The sequence below is a fragment of the Scyliorhinus torazame genome, chromosome 10 (assembly GCF_047496885.1).
Source record: "Scyliorhinus torazame isolate Kashiwa2021f chromosome 10, sScyTor2.1, whole genome shotgun sequence".
NCBI classification, from domain to species: domain Eukaryota; kingdom Metazoa; phylum Chordata; class Chondrichthyes; order Carcharhiniformes; family Scyliorhinidae; genus Scyliorhinus; species Scyliorhinus torazame.
The window spans coordinates 71,256,777-71,277,832 of record NC_092716.1 but is presented as its reverse complement, the minus strand read 5'-3'; the positions used below and the strand labels follow the sequence as shown (position 1 = coordinate 71,277,832).

At 44.1% G+C, this 21,056-nt stretch overlaps 1 protein-coding gene across 3 annotated transcripts in view; it reads left to right on the top strand.

Moving 5' to 3' along the window:
- tox3 (TOX high mobility group box family member 3) overlaps positions 1-21,056 on the top strand; it is a 162,416-nt gene that overhangs the window by 124,301 nt on the left and 17,059 nt on the right. For all 3 annotated transcript variants that reach the window (XM_072518235.1, XM_072518236.1, XM_072518237.1), the window contains exon 4: positions 20,708-20,977. In XM_072518235.1, the coding sequence (XP_072374336.1) occupies positions 20,708-20,977 (270 nt within the window). The remainder of the gene's footprint in view (positions 1-20,707; positions 20,978-21,056) is intronic.

Genomic DNA, 21,056 nt, shown 5'->3' with positions numbered 1-21,056 from the left:
TGCTTACCCTGGCCACAGAAATAACATTTCGGGCCTTCGGAGTTGGCGGGTCGCTGCGCGGCACAGGCTTGCTGCACTGGATCGGGTGAAGGCGGCGCCCACGACGTCCACGAGGGTGCCGCGTGGTCGGAGGTGTAGGCATCCATGTTATGGAAGGCCACTTCCAACGGGTCCGAGAGCTGTACTGTGTCTTGGAGGTCAAGTGTACCCCTTTCTAGTAGGCGCTGGCGGATGTAATTGGATTTTATGCCTGCGACATTGGCGTCCCTGATCAGCAATTCGGTGTGCATGACAGCCGGTACCGCCTTACAGCTGCAGTTCCGGCCGAGTACCCACAAGGCGCGCAGAAATTCAGCTTGCGATTCTCTGGGGCGCTGTCGCCTCATGGCAAGGAGATGCCTAATGTACACCTCGTTGACTTCATTAAAATACTGCCCCTTCAACAGCATTATCGCATCCTCGTACGAGGTCGCGTCCCTGATAAGAACAAAAACCTGCGGGCTCACCCGGGAGTTGAGGACTCTCAGCTTGCGGGTCTCAGCGACGGCGGAGGAATCAATGTAAGATTTGAAGCAGCTGAGCCAGTGTTCAAATGTGGCAGTGGCATCGGCTGCTTGGCGGTCCAGCTCCAGGCGATCAGGCTTGAGCGTTGGATCCATCTTAAAATTTTAGCTGATTAAATTGATGTACCATCAATGACGACAGACGAGAGTTGGAAGAGTAAACTGTGGCTTTAATCACCTAAAAGATACCTGCTGGCAGCTGGTCCCAGAATGAGGGCAGGGTTGGAGGTTAGCCACCTTTATACTTGAGCCAGCAGGGACAAACCCAAACAAACAGTTAGTGCAATAAGTAAGAACAGCAAGTACAATATAATACAGTGGTTTACCACACTGTACAAATGTGATCATCCACCAAGGGAGGGTCAAACCTGTTGTACCCTACTGCTAAACCTGACTGCTGACACTCACCATCACCAGTCACATATGAATATCGGTAACCCAGCAAAACGTTTAAGAAGAGGAAAGAAAATTGGTGAAAAAAATAAAAGAACACACAGGAGTAACTCAAAATTTCCACACAAAGTCTTCCCTTGATGTTTTTGCGATGAGATTTCGACTATGCAGCAGTTGATTTACTCCAAGCTCTTTAATCAAGGATTTGGCTGACTTTATAAAAAGTTAATCCAGACTGGTGAATTATAAATTGCCTGATCAATCTCTTGGCTGCTTCATAATCTTTTAAATGCTAATGAGCATTTGATTTGCTTTAAACCAGGTTAAGTCATTACAGAGGTCCAATGTGTAACTACATACAATGACTGACAATTTAAGTTGAAGTTATGCAGTAGCAAATTATAGCAAAGGGAGGAAATTTAGCAGGGATAAACTAGTGGGATTGGATGCAGGGTTAAATGGGCAAAAAATTCCCAACGACTTCTGGGTCATACAGAGGGGAAACGAGGAAATCAGCCAATCTGCTCCAAGGATATGCAGCTTACAGTAAATGCCCATCATTGTACTCTGATGCAATCCGCGGACTTCCACGGAATGTGATTCGGAAGCCAAGGCCTGATGAACAACCCATTAAGAAGACACTGAAATCGGGAACAAAGCAGAATAAAGATTATTTCTTGAGGTATGGCTTTATTAATTGTGCCAGCAAATCAGGATGTAAAACCCATGTGTGTTATATGCAAGGATGTACTGGCAAACTGCAGTTTAAAGCCCTCAAAACTTCAAAGGCATTTGAAATCTAAGCATAGCGAGTTCAAGGACAAATCTCTTGATTTTTTTCGAAGGATGCAGTGTGTTTTTGAAAACTCACCAGTATACTTAGGAGTCCCCCTATACCAAAAAGGGCCGACATTCTAAATGGTGATCAGGGATTCTCACTCCCCGACTCCGATACAGGCTTCAGTGGGTGCTATTCAGGTCAAACTATATTTTCAAGTTACCCCCCGGTATAACCCATACCTTCACCGAAGATTTCATCTACTTACCACTTAGTAGCATCGATCCTGGGTCCCGCATTGCTAAGTAAGTAAAGTAGACTAATAACCACTGTTTCAGGTTAAAACTTTTACGGTATTTTATTATTATATATTTTTTTCTCTCTTTCTAAAAGATGCAATCACTGTCTTTACAGGAAGGTAAAAAGATCTTGCTTCTGGATCCTTCTGGTTGGTTGAAGGGACCTTCAGGCCCAATTTGACAATCAATCTTCTTTAAAGTCTGGTCTTCTTTAGATGTATTCGCTGGTTAACTCTATCTTTCCCATGTACAGAGCTGTGAGAGCTATTTCTGAGCTGACTCTGCCTACTTTTTAAATTCTAGTCTTCCTTAGATGTACTTAGCTATTTTAGCTCGGCTGCTTTGCCCTGTCTCTTTCCCATGACCGAGCTGACTGTAATCTGACTCTAGCTGCTTGTTCCTTCGCTGCTTCTCTCTCCCTCTGAGTTCTGGTTCTCGTTGCCCTGGTCTCGAGGTTTATATTCGCATTCTAACAGTTAAGTTTTTATGATGTTATTGTAAAGTAACTCTTATTTTCTTTGATTGTAAAAAGTATCTTTGATCTAAACCTTCTAATCCAGCTAAGTATTCATTTTGACATGACTTCATCTCATAGATCTGATTACATTGTTTCCTTTGTGATGTTCAAAATGCTTTGACTTCAAGAAATGTTACTTTTAATTCCTGTCATTTCTATAGTTTTATTTTCCAATTGTGTCCTCAGCTCAATTTTGACTTTGGTTTTGGCTTTGAATTATGTTTCTCGTAGACTGATAGTCTCTAGTTTTCTTTAATTTACCTGATATTAGCAAATTTTCACACCTAGAATTCTCACCAAATTCAACTGAACCTCGTCCATTCTTTTCCAGATCCTTACTAAGATAGTTACTTTCAATGAAGGTGTGAGCCATTGTTTTTGGCTTCATTCAAAATCCTGTTTGTCTTGTTTGCTAAGCCTGCTTGACCAAGGCTATCTGCATTTTACAATCCTTCCCTGCCAGCTGCTGTTAACCCTTTGTGGGATCTTCCCCTGTATCCTCTCATGTTTCTCTCAGACCAGATATTGCCAGACTTCCATGTTTCAAATGACACATCTTTCCATATTTTCAATAACAAGTGAGAACTTAAATCATAGATCATAGATTTTACAGTGCAGAAGGAGGCCATTCGGCCCATCGAGTCTGCACTGGCTCTTGGAAAGAGCACCCTACCAGCCCACACCTCCACCCTATCCCCACTACCCAGTAATCCCACCTATCCCCATTACCCAGTAACCCCACCCAACACTAAGGTCAATTTTGGACACTAAGGACAATTTGGCATGGCCAATCCACCTAACCTGCACATCTTTGGACTGTGGGAGGAAACCGGAGCACCCGGAGGATACACACGCACACACTGGGAGAACGTGCAGACTGCGCACAGACAGTGACCCATGCCGGGAATCGAACCTGGGACCCTGGAGCTGCGAAGCAATTGTGCTAACCACAATGCTGCCGTGCTGCCCAAATCATCAGTTGAAGTCCTTAGCAGAAATGTAACTTTGAATGACAAACCAAGTGAGATCGTGAAGACCAAGCAGGCTCACCTGTCGCATTAAAGGTAAGCAAAATGGTGGGTCCCGAAGGTCAGCTGGTGTGGGTCCCGAAGGTTGGCCGGTTGGCAAAAGTGGATCCCGGGAAAAAAAGTTTGAAAAACACTGCCATAAGACAATGCATCCCAGACGACTATTATGGGTTTTTCTGGGTTAAGGTGGACAAGTAAGGCCAATGATTGTAAGGCCTGTTTCACTTGATCCAAAGATTTTCTCTGTGAATCTTCCTACGTCTATCGTTGATGCTTCTTCTAGAGTTGGTGCAGGGGCGCCAAACCTGTGGACAGGTTGGGTAAAAAAGCAGCCATAATAATTGACCATTCCTAAAAAGCACTTCAGCTTGGTCACATTCCTTGGTGCTGGCATCCCTTTTACTTTGTACTCGAGTGGATGTAAGCCTTTTGCATTGAATTTGAAACCTGGATATGTGACCTCTTTGGCTTGAAATGTGCATTTCTCCCGCTTCAGGGGTATACTGGCTTCTTTGAACCTCCTGAGGACTTCTTCCAATCTGGCTCTTTTGAGTGTTACCCCCGTTACTAAGACATTATCCAGATACATGACAACTTTTGAGGTCGCCTGTAAAAGGCTTTTCATCGTGTGCTGAATTATAGCGCAGGCAGATGAAATACTAAGGGTAATCTTGGATATTGGAATAAGCCTTTGCGTGTGTTTATGCCCTTGATTCTTCCTGTACCAGTAAGCTGCTGGTATGCATGATTTAAATCCAATTTAGTGCACTTGAGGCCTCCTGAAATTTCACATAGAGGTCCGCTATCCCAGGAACAGGATATTTATCTACTTTAGCAGCCCTGTTCACAGTCATCTTGTAATTGCCACAAATCCTTACTGTGCATTCCGGCTTTAACACTGTGACTATTGGTGCTACCCACACTCTGAAAATTGTACTGGTGTACTTATCCCCAGGTATCCAAGGCATTTCAACTCCACTTCAACCTTTTGTTGTGGAGCAGAGTGCACAGGCCAGGCTTGAATAAAGTTTGGCGTATCGACCTCCATGTTTAATGGACAGCCGTTAACAATAAGGACAATTTCAATGGAGGATGTCTTGCTTAAGGTCACCATATTGACATAAACTTCAGGTTTCTCTTCCAGATCTTCTTTAAGCTTATTCACTGGATCACCAATGTTTTAGGGGGGAACTAGGTGTAGCCTTTTTGACTCTGCATCTGGCTTGTTTATATATCACCTTTTCTAATACATCTGAAACAAATGAACACTTTACATTTGCATCTGTCTTGGGAATGGTCACCCCCATAGTAATAACAAGGTGCAAGAACATGTGACTGATAATCACTCTTCCTTTTCTCAGGCTCCGCTGCACCTCACTATGGGTACTTAAGAGTGGTCACCGTTTCCCGCCATAGCTGATTTATCTCACTTTGCACACCTTGAAGTTCAAAAGTGCTTTCAGTTGCTTGAGCCAATTCAACCGCTTTGTCTCAGGATATTCTGGTTTCTGCCAGCAACCTCGTCTGAATAATCAGGTTATTAATACCACAGACGTAATGGCCACGTAACATATAATTGAGAGACAAACCAAATCGCAATGTTCAGATACCTGCCAAAGCCTGGCTATAGAAGTGGATACTTTTTCTCTACGACTGCTAATGACTGAATGGAATTTTAGCGCTGCATTATAATGGATGACCAGGGATTGTAGTGGTCTCTCACTAGTTACACTAATTGATCAAAGGCCTTTAAGTCCAGAGCCTCCGGAGACATTAAGCTTCTCACGTTTACATGTCTGTGGGCTGTGAACTATTTGAGTAATATAACTTTTTCCTTATCTACGTATTGAAGTCTTTCAACATATTGGCCCCAACTTTCAACTTCCGAATTGGATGGATCGATTTTCCTGAATTGTGGCATAGCTATTTGACTGTGGTTGATTCTTTACCTTTCTGCAGAACACCGAGAGGCCACTTTTTCCTCTCTTCTAAAAATCAACAATTTTCCTTTTGACTGGATTGATTTATTCTCATCAGCGATGTTGTAGCCCGAGGTAACACGATGAGACAATGTTAAATCACAACAGTGATTTATTAACAAATGAAGAACTTTATATTTACAGATCAACACAACTCCAACACCGGACTAGTTCCCTCGACTTCCAGGCTTACTCTGAAGATCCCAGAGTACCCGGATTTGCTCCCTAGCGCCCGATAGGCGCAGGGTCACACGCTCCGTCCCCATAGGTTCCAGGTGGATCACGTGACCCGCGAAGGATCGCCCCTTAAAGGGGCCACGCTACCACAGTAAAGTTTTGGTTTTTTACACTTTGAGAAGTTTAGAATCAGGAAACATGGGCGGGATTCTCCGACACCCCGCCGGGTCGGATAATCGCCGGGGGCTGGTGTGAAACCCGCCGGTTGCCGAAGTCTCCGGCACCGGATATTCGGCGGGGGCGGGAATCGGATGGGCCGAAGTCCTGCCGCTAAAATGCCTGTCCCGCCGGCGTAAATTAAACCACCTACCTTACTGGAACTATGATGTTGTTGCCATTACAGAGACCTGGTTGAGGGAAGGGCAGGATTGGCAGCTAAACGTTCCAGGATTTAGATGTTTCAGGCGGGATAGAGGGGGATGTAAAAGGGGAGGCGGAGTTGCGCTACTTGTTCAGGAGAGTATCACAGCTATACAGCGAGAGGACACCTCAGAGGGCAGTGAGGCTATATGGGTAGAGATCAGGAATAAGAAGGGTGCAGTCACAATGTTGGGGGTATACTACAGGCCTCCCAACAGCCAGCGGGAGATAGAGGAGCAGATAGGTAGACAGATTTTGGAAAAGAGTAAAAACAACAGGGTTGTGGTGATGGGAGACTTCAACTTCCCCAATATTGACTGGGACTCACTTAGTGCCAGGGGCTTAGACGGGGCAGAGTTTGTAAGGAGCATCCAGGAGGGCTTCTTAAAACAATATGTAAACAGTCCAACTAGGGAAGAGGCGGTACTGGACCTGGTATTGGGGAATGAGCCCGGCCAGGTGGTAGATGTTTCAGTAGGGGAGCATTTTGGTAACAGTGACCACAATTCAGTAAGTTTTAAAGTACTGGTGGACAAGGATAAGAGTGGTCCGAGGATGAATGTGCTAAATTGGGGGAAGGCTAATTATAACAATATTAGGCGGGAACTGAAGAGCATAGATTGGGGGCGGATGTTTGAGGGCAAATCAACATCTGACATGTGGGAGGCTTTCAAGTGTCAGTTGATAGGAATACAGGACAGGCATGTTCCTGTGAGGAAGAAAGACAAATACGGCAATTTTCGGGAACCTTGGATGACGAATGATATTGTAGGCCTCGTCAAAAAGAAAAAGGAGGCATTTGTCAGGGCTAAAAGGCTGGGAACAGACGAAGCCTGTGTGGCATATAAGGAAAGTAGGAAGGAACTTAAGCAGGGAGTCAGGAGGGCTAGAAGGGGTCATGAAAAGTCATTGGCAAATAGGGTTAAGGAAAATCCCAAGGCTTTTTACACTTACATAAAAAGCAAGAGGGTAGCCAGGGAAAGGGTTGGCCCACTGAAGGATAGGCAAGGGAATCTATGTGTGGAGCCAGAGGAAATGGGCGAGGTACTAAATGAATACTTTGCATCAGTATTCACCAAAGAGAAGGAATTGGTAGATGTTGAGTCTGGAGAAGGGGGTGTAGATAGCCTGGGTCACATTGTGATCCAAAAAGATGAGGTGTTGGGTGTCTTAAAAAATATTAAGGTAGATAAGTCCCCAGGGCCGGATGGGATCTACCCCAGAATACTGAAGGAGGCTGGAGAGGAAATTGCTGAGGCCTTGACAGAAATCTTTGGATCCTCGCTGTCTTCAGGGGATGTCCCGGAGGACTGGAGAATAGCCAATGTTGTTCCTCTGTTTAAGAAGGGTGGCAGGGATAATCCCGGGAACTACAGGCCGGTGAGCCTTACTTCAGTGGTAGGGAAATTACTGGAGAGAATTCTTCGAGACAGGATCTACTCCCATTTGGAAGCAAATGGACGTATTAGTGAGAGGCAGCACGGTTTTGTGAAGGGGAGGTCGTGTCTCACTAACTTGATCGAGTTTTTCGAGGAGGTCACTAAGATGATTGATGCAGGTAGGGCAGTAGATGTTGTCTATATGGACTTCAGTAAGGCCTTTGACAAGGTCCCTCATGGTAGACTAGTACAAAAGGTGAAGTCACACGGGATCAGGGGTGAACTGGCAAGGTGGATACAGAACTGGCTAGGCCATAGAAGGCAGAGGGTAGCAATGGAGGGATGCTTTTCTAATTGGAGGGCTGTGACCAGTGGTGTTCCACAGGGATCAGTGCTGGGACCTTTGCTCTTTGTAGTATATATAAATGATTTGGAGGAAAATGTAACTGGTCTGATTAGTAAGTTTGCAGACGACACAAAGGTTGGTGGAATTGCGGATAGCGATGAGGACTGTCTGAGGATACAGCAGGATTTAGATTGTCTGGAGACTTGGGCGGAGAGATGGCAGATGGAGTTTAACCTGGACAAATGTGAGGTAATGCATTTTGGAAGGGCTAATGCAGGTAGGGAATATACAGTGAATGGTAGAACCCTCAAGAGTATTGAAAGTCAAAGAGATCTAGGAGTACAGGTCCACAGATCACTGAAAGGGGCTACACAGGTGGAGAAGGTAGTCAAGAAGGCATACGGCATGCTTGCCTTCATTGGCCGGGGCATTGAGTATAAGAATTGGCAAGTCATGTTGCAGCTGTATAGAACCTTAGTTAGGCCACACTTGGAGTATAGTGTTCAATTCTGGTCGCCACACTACCAGAAGGATGTGGAGGCTTTAGAGAGGGTGCAGAAGAGATTTACCAGAATGTTGCCTGGTATGGAGGGCATAAGCTATGAGGAGCGATTGAATAAACTCGGTTTGTTCTCACTGGAACGAAGGAGGTTGAGGGGCGACCTGATAGAGGTATACAAAATTATGAGGGGCATAGACAGAGTGGATAGTCAGAGGCTTTTCCCCAGGGTAGAGGGGTCAATTACTAGGGGGCATAGGTTTAAGGTGAGAGGGGCAAAGTTTAGAGTAGATGTACGAGGCAAGTTTTTTACGCAGAGGGTAGTGGGTGCCTGGAACTCACTACCGGAGGAGGTAGTGGAGGCAGGGACGATAGGGACATTTAAGGGGCATCTTGACAAATATATGAATAGGATGGGAATAGAAGGATACGGACCCAGGAAGTGTAGAAGATTGTAGTTTAGTCGGGCAGTATGGTCGGCACGGGCTTGGAGGGCCGAAGGGCCTGTTCCTGTGCTGTACATTTCTTTGTTCTTTGTTCTTTGTTCTTTGTTACCGGCGGGACAAGGCGGCGCGGGCGGCCTCCTGGGTCCTGGGGGGGGGGGGGGGCGCGGGGCGATCTGGCCCTGGGGGGTGCCCCCACGGTGGCCTGGCCCGCGATCGGGGCCCACCGGGCCTGTGCGGTGGGGGGCACTCTTTCCCTTCCGTCTCCGCCACGGTCTCCACCATGGCGGAGGCAGAAGAGACTCCCTCCACTGCGCATGTGCGGGAATGCCGTCAGCGGCCGCTGACGCTCCTGCGCATGCGCCGCCCGGAGATGTCATTTCCGCACCAGCTGGCGGGGCACCAAAGGCCTTTTCCGCCAGCTGGCGGGGCGGAAATTCGTCCGGCGCCGACCTAGCCCCTTAAGGTTGGGGCTCGGCCCCCAAAGATGCGGAGCATTCCGCACCTTTGGGGCGGCGCGATGCCCACCTGATTTGCGCCGTTTTGGGCACCAGTCGGCGGACATTGCGCCGTTTCCGGAGAACTTCACCCCATATCTTTCAAATGCTAAACGTTCAATATTCATTGTAATCATCTGACCTCATGGGGCTGGATTTTCACCACGGGTTTCAGGATCCTACTATCAGTTTAAAATGGGCATCAGAAACCCCACTTTAGTGGGCAACAATCACTCATCTGTGTTTTTCTCTAAATTGGTCAATTAATGGCCAGAGAGCGGCCGGGCTCTTGAATATGTCTGGCTAATGGGAGGCTCTCTCACAGTGAAGAAGTAAAAGCTGACCTTTCAGGTAAGTGAGAGGGTACCTCCATCTTGAGGTGCTCTCTCTTCAACTTCTTAAAATTTACGATAAAAAACAGAACAAAATAACAGTAAGCCTGGAATTACTTGAATTAGCTACCTCCCTCTTGTGGTGGTAGCCCAACGCCAACCAAATCCCTCTTCTGGGAAAATGGTGCGGGTTAGGATTGAACTGGGGACCCGACATGTCGGCCAGCCATGTGGAGTTCAGCATCCACTCACCTCCGTGTCTGTTGCAATCAGGGCCTAAGAATTCAATCCCAAGTCTTTGGTTTATAAGCTGTGCCCAAAACCTGCCTTTTGTTCTCTAACACAATCACCTTCAGGTCACGGTTTTCTCCTGTACAGTGTCTGTGTTTTCAGCTGTCTGTTCTGTGTTTGCTGACTGCAGTCATAGCTGGCGCGTGAGAGCTTGGGTGGAGAACTAAAGCAGGTGCTTTATAGAGAGAGTCTGGTCATTCAGGTAAAATGCAACACAGCTGTCCCTGGAATGTAGCATTCTAAGAAATCTTCACCATCGTTAGATGTTTGTGAAACGTTTACATAGCATGCTTCAAATCATTTTGAATATTGGTGCCAATAATGGCCTTTGTTTTCAACATTTAGCGGTAGCTGTTTGTGTTACATTCCTACCTTAATCATGTTTTAAGTTTCTTGCATATACACCCTTTGATATAAATGTTCAAACATCTGTGCTGTCCAGGTGCTACAAAGCTAACACATCAGTCATATTGGGAGTTGACAAACTGCAGCACTCCAAGTCTCCAAACACAATCTGATTGCCAACTGTCAATAAAAGTACTATTGTGCAGAAGACGGCTCCCGATTTGAGCAGGCACATCTTGCCTGGCAGTCTATCTTAAATTATGGAAAAATTGACTGCTGTTCCGAGTCTAGTTTGCCAGCCACATGAATTAACCCTCATGCCAGACTGCGATAGGTCATTGGGAGGGAACGGAGTGGTGCTGGGAAATTTCTGCTTTGCCGTTTAGGCAATAATCTGATGTAGCAGATTACCCACCTGTTGTGGAACCCATCCAAATTTCATCCCACATCTTTTCAACATGTTTACGTCTGCTTATATGTGCAGGCTGAGAGTGAGACCTCTCAAACCAGCATAACCACGCATCACCTGATTCCCATTCCATTATAAATGGCACAATACTTTTGAACTGCCAACCAGCAGGAACAAGTTCACACCCCCTTAATGCCATTAACATTTGTAATTCTAATTTGTTTGTATGCTGCAACTGATTATCTGTTTGAAGAATGCAGGCGGTATAAATGGCCAGCAAGGTATTCTTCTGGACATTGTTCAGTTCTCCTTCTTCAAGGGTTAGCACTAGCTTAAATTCTGATTGTCCCCAAGCACCATGAACATTGTGAGTGTTGGATGGTGCTGTCAAAAACAGGAAATGTTACGCTTGCATATGTATCTTTACTTATCTCCTTTCAACAAAAGATGTAAAACACTGGTGGTTTATATTAAAATAGGTTATGTTTCTAATTTTGACTCTCCAAAAGAAGAAATTTAGTGGCTTTCAACAGTGCAGCACTGATACATCACCTTTATATTTCCCTTGGGTAATGTACCAGAGAGATACAGTAAACCATTCCATGAAGCAGAACATTCTTTGGATTTCTTGTTCAAAAGAATGTGTCAGCTTGTTTGATGAGTTGCAAAATAGTACAAACATTATCAGCACACATGGTTATTCGAAAAGTGGATGAAACCGAATTATTTCTGGGTCCTCAATTAAAAAAAAATAATGATGCTCCTCAGGGGCAACAAGACAGGACGATTCACTCATTTTTCTATTATACAACACAGGCATAGTCATTTATAGTCTCTGGAAGAGAGGCATTTTGTACCACAACCATATAATTTAGCTTTCAGACATTAAACACTTTTCCTCCTTTTATAGGAGATTTTCAGTATTTGCTCACAGCATGATTGACATTTAATGCTCACAGGAAGTGTTTTGCTTTCACGACAGACAATGGAAGAAATTCAATCCTGTGGAAATAATCGCTGCTGAGCAAATTTATTAAACACCAAAATAGGAGACTAATTTCTGTACATTGTGAATCAGCCTTAGAATCTGATTAGAAGAATGAATAGGCAGTGTGTCATTTTACAGGAAGAACTTCAATTTTCGCAGGTTAGCTGTAATATATTTGTTTTGCCGGTTTCATTATTGATTTACCATAAATATGACTTTGGGCAAATTTTCACAATTGTGTTTTTAAAATTTAGAGTACCCAATTAAGGGGCAATTTAGCGTGGCCAATCCACCTGCCCTGCACATCTTTGGGTTGCGGGGGAGAAACCCACACAAACATGGTGAGAATGTGCAAACCCCACATGGACAGTGACCGAGATCCTGGATTGAACCTGGGACGTCAGCACCGTGAGGCTGCAATGCTAACCACTGCGCCACCGTGCTGCCCAAATTTTCACAATTGGAATAGCTAGCCAACATTAGAGTGTGAGAGCGGGGCTGAACTATTCATCAGGTTAGTAGGATCAGGCTTGCAGCCTAGCTCAGAAAGATGGAATTAGAATGTTGTCTTTATACCGGTAGTACATGTAAGGTGATTGGTACTCTTGGCCAAGTTGTGGCTTGTCATGGTTCCACAGTAGAAAATAGTTCGCAAATTAACATTAAATTGCAGCCTCACTCCGAAAGGTCACAAGGAATGCTGGTGCGGAATGTGAATAAAAATCATGTGGTAGTCTTTTCAGAAAAGCACGTTCCACTTCTAAATTCTGATTTTGTTCATATTGAGGAGAATAAAACATTGGGTTGTGGAAGATAGCTGTGACGATTTCACAACCAGAGTTCATTTGCTGCAGCTATGATGAGCCTAATTAATTCTTGACTGGGGTTGCTCCATGGAACATCTAACTAAAGGAGAACATTGCACGTCAAGGGAGGAACAGAATTGTAGACCTGCCCCATAGCAAATATGTCTCTCATCTGCTGCTCACCAGGCAGCATTTACAATGATCATGGAGAAGATTGGAACCTTAATTGCCCTTTCTAACCAGCAGATGGATGTGACACATAGAGGCGCTCTTGAGGGAGAATCAAGGATAAACTTTGCTAAAATGAACTTTCCTGTGACTTGCTGTTGGGAAAAATTATGATACTTGAAGCCCTTGCACAAAATTTAATGTACATTGAGCTCTACATTAAATTGTTAATATTTGCACCGTGTCACATGATAGTAATTTTTTAATAACTATTTTTATTGGAGTTTTTTCATTTTGACACTAACGCAACAAACCCACAAAACTGGTACAGTACACTTTTAATGCTAATAAGATCTGGTGGGAAATTCAGGTTGCCCTGAATGGGAGACACAGGGTGACCATGCCGACTCCGCACAGACAGTGACCCAAGCCGGGAATCGAACCCGAGTCCCTGGCACTGTGAAGAAACAGTGCTAACCACTTGGGTCACTGTCTGTGCGGAGTCTGCACGGTCACCCTGTGTCTCCCATTCAGGGCAACCTGAATTTCCCACCAGATCTTATGGGCCATCGATTCGATATCTGGAGAGATAGCGGCATTTGTAGGCTGGAAGACATGTTCGGTGGTGCTTTCTCATCATCTTTTGAGTAGCAGTGCTAACCACTGTGCTACCGTGCCACCTATAATAAACACTATCCTGCTCGAGCACAAAATTGGCAAGGAGGACCAATGGAGCAGGTCCTACCTAATGGACACAATTAACGGGGGGAAATTTGCCCCATACAAATGTTTAAAGGAGGTGGTAACCACTATACCCAGGTAAGTAAACTCTGAAGGGGATCACTTGAATGGAAAATTAGGGAGGGGCGAAAGTATCACTCTGAGTCCATCCAATGGCATAGCTTCAGGCTTTGTGAAATTAATTTTGTAGCCCGAGAAAAGGCTAATCTATTCACCATGTCAATAATGGCTGGAACAGAAATGTTTGGCTTCGACACAAACAGCAACACGTCCGTGTATAGAGTGATCTTATGCTGCTTCCCTCCACTATGTAAACCCAACAGGGTTCTGTCTAATTGCCTCTGCCTGGGGCTCCATGACTATTGCAAACAATAATGGGGATAACTGTCTCTGCCCTCGCTGGAGACAAAAATCCTCGGACATATAATCTCCCATAAGTAATGCCGCCAAAGGAATTTTATAAAGCACTTGCATCCACTTAACATACCCTCCTCTCAGCCCAAACCTCTGCAGCGTATAAAATAAATAATTCCACTCTACCCAATCAAAAGCCTTCTCTGCATCTAAGAAGATCACTATCCCATCCAATGCCTGCTTTTAAAAGACCGGAATAACATTTAATGGTATCCTAATAGGCCAAGGTCTTAGTCGGATTACTGCATGTCTTTACGGAGTTGTCGGACACCACCCTCAGTGTCACAGTATAGAGCATGGCATAATTTACCCCAGCAGCCTTGAGCCACATTCTAACTTCATCAAAGCTTTTATGCTTCTGCTGCATTGCTGCCGAGAAATCCTGAAAGAAAGACACCCTCGGCCCCTCGAAGAGACAGGTCCCACCATGCCACACCGCCTCCGACACTGGCGATCTACAAATGTATGAAAGCGGATATTTATGGGCTAGGGACGTTGTTTGTCCCTAGTCAGGATACAGTGTGCTCTTTCCAATTTAATACCCCAACTTTCATATACATCTCTCAAAAGAATTTAATAGGGAGATTAGCCTTCACTCCTTCTGGCAAACCAACGACCCAGACATTTTTCTTCCCACCTCAGCTCTCCAGATCTGCCAGGATTTCTAACATACCACAAAGCTGGGACGGGATTCTCCAAGCCCTGGGCCGGGCCGGAAAATCCCCCTGAATGGGCCACGCCTCCCAACGCCGGCACGTGATTCTCCGCAGAGCGGAGAATCGGCGCTATTGGCACCGGCGTGGTTGGCACGGTGCTGGTCGCGGGCCACTCTATTCGGCCGGCCAGCCGATTCTCCGGCCTGTATGGGCCGAGCGGCCGTAAGAAAAGAGCTGAGTCCCGCCAGCAGCGTTCTAACCTGCTCTGGGCCGCGGGACCTCGGCATGTAAGGGTCGCGTGGCGGCCTTTAGGGGGGGGGAGGGGGGGCTCCTTTCCTCTGCGCCGGCCCCTGTAGTCCTGCGCCATGTTGCGTCAGGGCCGGCGTATTAAAGGAGGCCACTGTGCATGCGTGCGTTGGCGGCGGCCCCACTGTGCATGTCCTCGTTGGCGCAACTGCGCATGCCGGATCCAGCATGCGGCGCACAATTCGCGCCGGGATCTGCAGCTGGAGAACCACTCTTGCACCGTGCTGGCCCCCTGTAGGGGCCAGAATTAGCCGTGGAAGTGGCCCGTTCCCACGGCGTGGACACTCTGTTGAGGGATTGGAGAATCCTGGTTTTCTAAGGATTGCTGGCAGGCTGCAGTTGGGAAGTTGCATTTTCAACAATCCGGATTCTCTCCTCCATTTCATTGAGTCTCTTATTAGTATTCCACAGTCTCGTGAGCAATAATATTCCGTGCCAACAAGCTGAGTTTATCGTCAATGACTTTAATGATGTTCGCAGTCATCATTTGCAACGCCTTAGAGAGCGCTGGATCAGGAGCCTGCTCGAGGATCAGGTCACCATATTGAGGAGTCCCCTCCACCCAGTTCCATCCGACTGCTCCCTTTTCTCAACAATATTTTTATGATTGCTCTGCATTTCTTTGACATAATTGGCCAGAAATCTTCAAGGGTCACACTATGGAGTTTTCACTCCTGGATTAGGAAGTATGTGCCCCGTGACCCAGGATAAATGAGAGGATACAATAGAAAATGCTGCTATTCCTGTGCCTGGGTCACATGATTTCCCCATGATGGTAAATTTCAATTTAAACCCATTGGGAGACTTTCATATCTAAGTTTAATTGCAATTTTAAAATATATTTAATCAATCTTAATACTGGATTTATATTCCAATAATAAAAGCTAATTGCAAATGATTTGAAAGTAATAATTAGGGCTGCGCAGTGGGTTAGCCCTGCTGCCTCACGCCGCCGAGGTCCCAGATTTGATCCCGGCTCTGGGTCACTGTCCGTGTGGAGTTTGCACATTTTCCCCGTGTTTGCATGTGTTTCACCCCCACAACCCAAACATATGCAGAGTAGGTGGATTGGCCACGCTAAAATTGCCCCTTGGAAAAAATTAATTGGGTACTCTAAATTTATAAAAGAAAAAAAAAGAAAGCAATAATTAAATCTGAAGAATTCTGATGTTGAATATAAACAACTCGAGCTTGACTTTTGATTATGATGTAATCTGAAGTCCTTGATTGGATAATTATTTTGTAGTGCAGTTGCATGCATCCATTACCCTGTGTATATTGTGTTGGAGACAATTGGCGCGATTTAACTAATTGGGAACAAAGTCCCATAGCGAGCGCATTTAGCTACGTGTTTACCGGAGCTTGCAGCGCCGAGAAATACAAGGCTATAAAACACTATTTGCATTTGATAAAGGGCCTCAACGGGGAATGCGTAGCTGAGGCTGCACACAGCCCCATTTTGTTTTAAATGACGTCCCGATGTTCGAGGCCCCCGAAGCAACCCCTGACCACCCCCCCCCCCCCCCCCAACAAGCCCCAACGCACTATGGGAGGGTCCCACAACTGTCTTTCTATCTGATCCCCATTTATGGAGACCAAAACCGAACGGCACTCACCCGATGTCTCCGAGGCGAGGGGGATTGATCCCACGGCTCGAGTAACTCGGGAAACTGCACATTAGAGTGAGACTAGCTGTCTCGCTTTAATATGCAGATTTACTAAAAGTGATCCTTCCCATAATGGGCGGGATTTGTATCGTACCATCTCACAAGATCACGTTTGATCTCACGAGCCGGGTAGGTCCCAGAAGTGGGGTCTCCCAGCGTTTATCAGCCATGCTGCATCGCGGCGAGCTGCTTTCCAGATGCAGCGTAGCCATTAAATCGTGCCACATAACTTGTAATTCCTTATTTTTGTGACAACAGGCATATTGACCTTTCCTTCCAGTGGATTAAAATAGGTTTGTGATGTGTGTAGTTCCACAAATCACAGATTTTGTACATTGACGACAGTTTTTTTTTTTAATACTAAGTTCAAATTTAATTAAAACCAAGTCCATTGATAATTTCCTTTCACATCATTTTATTGCTATTTAATAATTGTACAGTTATCCCCAAACACTTCCTTGAATCTATGGCTAGTGGTTCAGCACATTCTTTTAACACCTTTCCATAATCTGTCCAGTCCACTGAGTCGCAATGACTCCTGTAGTACATCAGTTTCAGAAAGTGGAATTTTTACTAGACAGCTATTGTGACACATTGGGTCAGTCAGAAATGAAAGATATTCATGCAAGCATGCAATACTTGTAATGAAGTCTCACTCTGACCTTCTGTATGATTGATTCTGTAATTTAGTTTTCTCAGGCTGTGCCAGAAATGAAATGAAATCATGTTGAACAAGTTCTGAATACCCACAGTGCACTACGACAAATCTTCAACCCAAGAGGCTTGAGGGGCAACAGCTGAGCGATTTATCTCTGCACTATTATAGGCTTTGCGAGCATTCAGAATTTCATTTTTCTCATTTGGTTTAAGAGCTTAATTCTGCAGGTAGTTGTGAATGGTTTGGGGTGAGGGGGGGGGGGGGGGTTGTGGAGGGGGGAGAGAGGGGGAAGAAAAATAAAACGCAGTTCACATATAAGGAGTATGTGCAGAGGGCTGATAAAATGTCTGAATACAGCTGACCTTTCATGTTGGTGAAAGTTGCTGGGGGATTCATCCTCATAATTACCATATAGATTATTTTATTCCTCTTCTGCAATGAAACATTTCCGAGAGCACTATTGCTGATTGAATGAAAATTGAACTTGTTAACAGTCTTTCCAGTTTTGACTTAAAAATGCTATGGGACTCTGCTGTATGTTATGTAAGGTTAGTTTTAATGAATTCTGATATTAACTCTGAAGGAACAGCGAATGCCAAAGCAAAATGCCTCACCCTATATCCCTTGTGTATTATTCTGTTAAACCAGTAGATTCTGCTTAAGTGTATGTACTATAGTATTGAATGTATAATTTGCTGAAGTGTATACAATATTTAGAACACCCCTTCATAGCTGCATGCTGCATGGACTGGATATATCCCAGTAAATTGTATATTTAGGAGTTTATATTCCATTATGCTCAACCCATGTTTAGAGGCAAGACAGATTTGCAATCCATACTTTGATTGAAAATGTGAATTGTCACAGCTCACAACAAAGAAAATTGCTTTGTATATCAAACATATTGGTGCATAATTATACATGTCTGCCAAATCCTGTTAGTGAATATTCAATTAAGCATAAAACCAAAGTATTTCCACCCCAATCAATGCGAACCAAGCATTTAAATGTGTGTTTTACTTCATAGTAAATATTTCCACGGTGGCCTTTTGTGGTTTTGATTTGTGGCATATATTTAACTTGCAGCCCCACTGCAGAAATCCTTTCTTTACGAAATAAAAGTTCCACATAACCTCCAAATCAATTCCTGTTTTAATCAATTTCGTGAATTAACAACCTTGTTTACAGAGCTTCAAGTGAAGTAATTATTTTATGCATCATTAAAATGTTTAATGTCTGGAACGTTTTGTTCTTTTGAACAAAGTGTTCACTGCAGTTGTTTATCTTTGCTATCAAATGAAGATTACCGATGGAATTTTCCATTAGAGCACAATAACTGTGACATGAAATAAAATGGCTTGCATGATTCTGTAGTTCCAATATTTCCCACAATTCACCATTTAAAGCATCATGAAAATGAATGAATCTTTTATGCAGAACTGAAGCCATCAAGGGGTAAGGGCACAACAGTAGTGACTGGAAGTGGCTGCTTTAAGAGCCACAAATGCATACCTTCAACGGATGAAGGTTTCCAGAATTTTTGGTTACCTCGCGTTCCTCAGATTGGTTTAATTATAGCTGATGTTATCCCGCAAAAATCGTATTTGGTACTTCAAATGGTTTTGCACATACTGCTGCAAGATATGAATCATTACAAAATATACAATTTATAGTGTCCCTGATTGTCTTTGCGGAAGCTGTCATGTTTCGTACCAGCTGCTAAAATTACAACAGCTCTGTGATTAATCCTGGGGCTGACCAATAGCGGCTTATGATTTGTTTTGTCACAGCCACAGAACTGGTGAGTTATGTCAACACTTGTAAAGGGTTCCCTATTTTTTCACATTATGCCAACATTTGTTTTCTGGGTGTATAGTGCTACAAATAAAGGCTGTTCTTCAGGACGTCATTGTCTTACAACTGGGCTTCATTTGAATGTTTTTTGGTGCCCATTGTGGAAGTTTTGATCATGCCACGTGAGAGGACATATTGTCACAATACATGCAAACTGAATTTTTGTTCCTGACATTTTCATGCTTCAGTTAATGTTGCTCAATATTATGGGACATGACTGAAGCGTGTATTTCGTCCTAAAACACAAGATGATTTTCTCCCAATAGTTGTGATGTTGTGAGGCGGCAGCCATACTAAGCAAGATGAGAACAAAAATGATTCCTCTCTTTCCATGCATTTAAAAATGAGCAGGAACAGAAGGAAAATGAGTGACATGGACACGCTTGAATCAAAGTGCTTCACCTCTAATTTCTCATTTTAATTTGTGCCAAAAATTACAGTCACAATCAGACTTCTCAATAATCCAGCTCAACTGAAGCAACACACACAGATAAGGACCAAAGCGAGAACTGGCTTTTTAGTGACCTGTCTCACTGGAATTGAATCAGCAATTAAGTATATATTTGGATTGTATTTACATTTACATTTTTCATTACTATTTATGCTCATCATAACAAGGGATGTGAAGGTTTTCCTTTTTTTTGAACAGGTAATCAAATTGAAGCACTTCTTGGTCCCAGAGGCCTGTAAAGCTCTGTCTGAGTAACATATATTGACAGCAGCCTCTAAAGAGCATCCTTTATTGCAGCAGTGTGCATTTTCAGCCATTCTTTGGGCTTGCTGAGTGAGCTGAACAATTTAGTACCAATTAGTGAGGCCAAAGGCAGCTTTTCTGCTGTGGACTTGGACTAAGCAGCTCAGAGAGGTTTCCCTCACTTACTCTGCTTCGATTCAAACTTAGGCAAACAAACAAATGTCCTACCCCCATGGTGCAGCTCTGCCAGCAAGTTAATTTCCAGCTCTCTTGGAGAATTGTTACTGGAGGATTTGCACAGTCACAAAGTAATTTTAATTGATTTTGCTAGATTACTTACTTAAATTGCATTATTCTTTTTCGCTTGAAAGCTTATTTTCCATAAACATCATAAACAGACCATACCATTCGCAGTAATAACATAGGATTGTGTTTGTATTTATTAGACAATTCACAGGTAAAAAGTGACTGTCTTGCTCAGACGTTATCTGGTCAATCTCATTTATGGGTCACAAGTGATATGAGAGATAACTGAACCAGTGAGCTTGATCATAACTCAGTCTTACTTGTGCATATAAGTATCATTATCTCATCACTGATCATGATATAGCTTCTATATTTAGCATACAAAGCTGACAGCAAGCAAAAGCCTTTCAGGTCATCCTATCCCCTCTTCCAGACCATGCACCATATAATATTGCCAATCCTCAAACGTTTCAATATTTATGTATCGATATAGCTCTTCTGTTCAGTCCCATCCTGTTGTCTTCCACAGTCTTTCCCCAACTGCAGCACAACAGGAACCATTGGGTAGATGTTTAATCTTCCTGCAAGTAGGAACTCATCCATCTTTCATTCCATTGAAAGTGAGACGAAAATCGACCTCATTGTGTAATGGGAGTTGTTGATTATCTCAAATTGTGTTCTGCCTTTCCAATCCCATTGGATTATTTTATAATTGCTTACAAATGGTAAAAGAAAATGACCTAACTCTCTTGTCATTAAGGTCTGTGTCCATATAATGTATTTCTGAACCTGTTTTATCCTTCTATCAATACAGGATCTGGGCCAAGCTCAAGTTCCCCAGTATCACCATGATCCGACCATGGGTATGAGGTCTGTTGTTCACATGGCAGATGTCAATCAAACAGGAATGATGCAACATAATCAGCTGACCACTATTAACCAATCACAGCTGAGTGCACAACTGGGATTGAATTTAGGAGGTGGTAATGTGCCCCACAATTCTCCCTCACCCCCTGCCAGCAAGTCAGCAACCCCATCTCCATCTAGCTCGGTAAATGATGATGATGCTGAGGAATTCAACAGGGTAAGTTTGTTGCTTCTTTATACTCTCAAAAGTACTGAGAGCGTAGATTTACTTTGGATTGTTCTGGAGTTTTATGCAC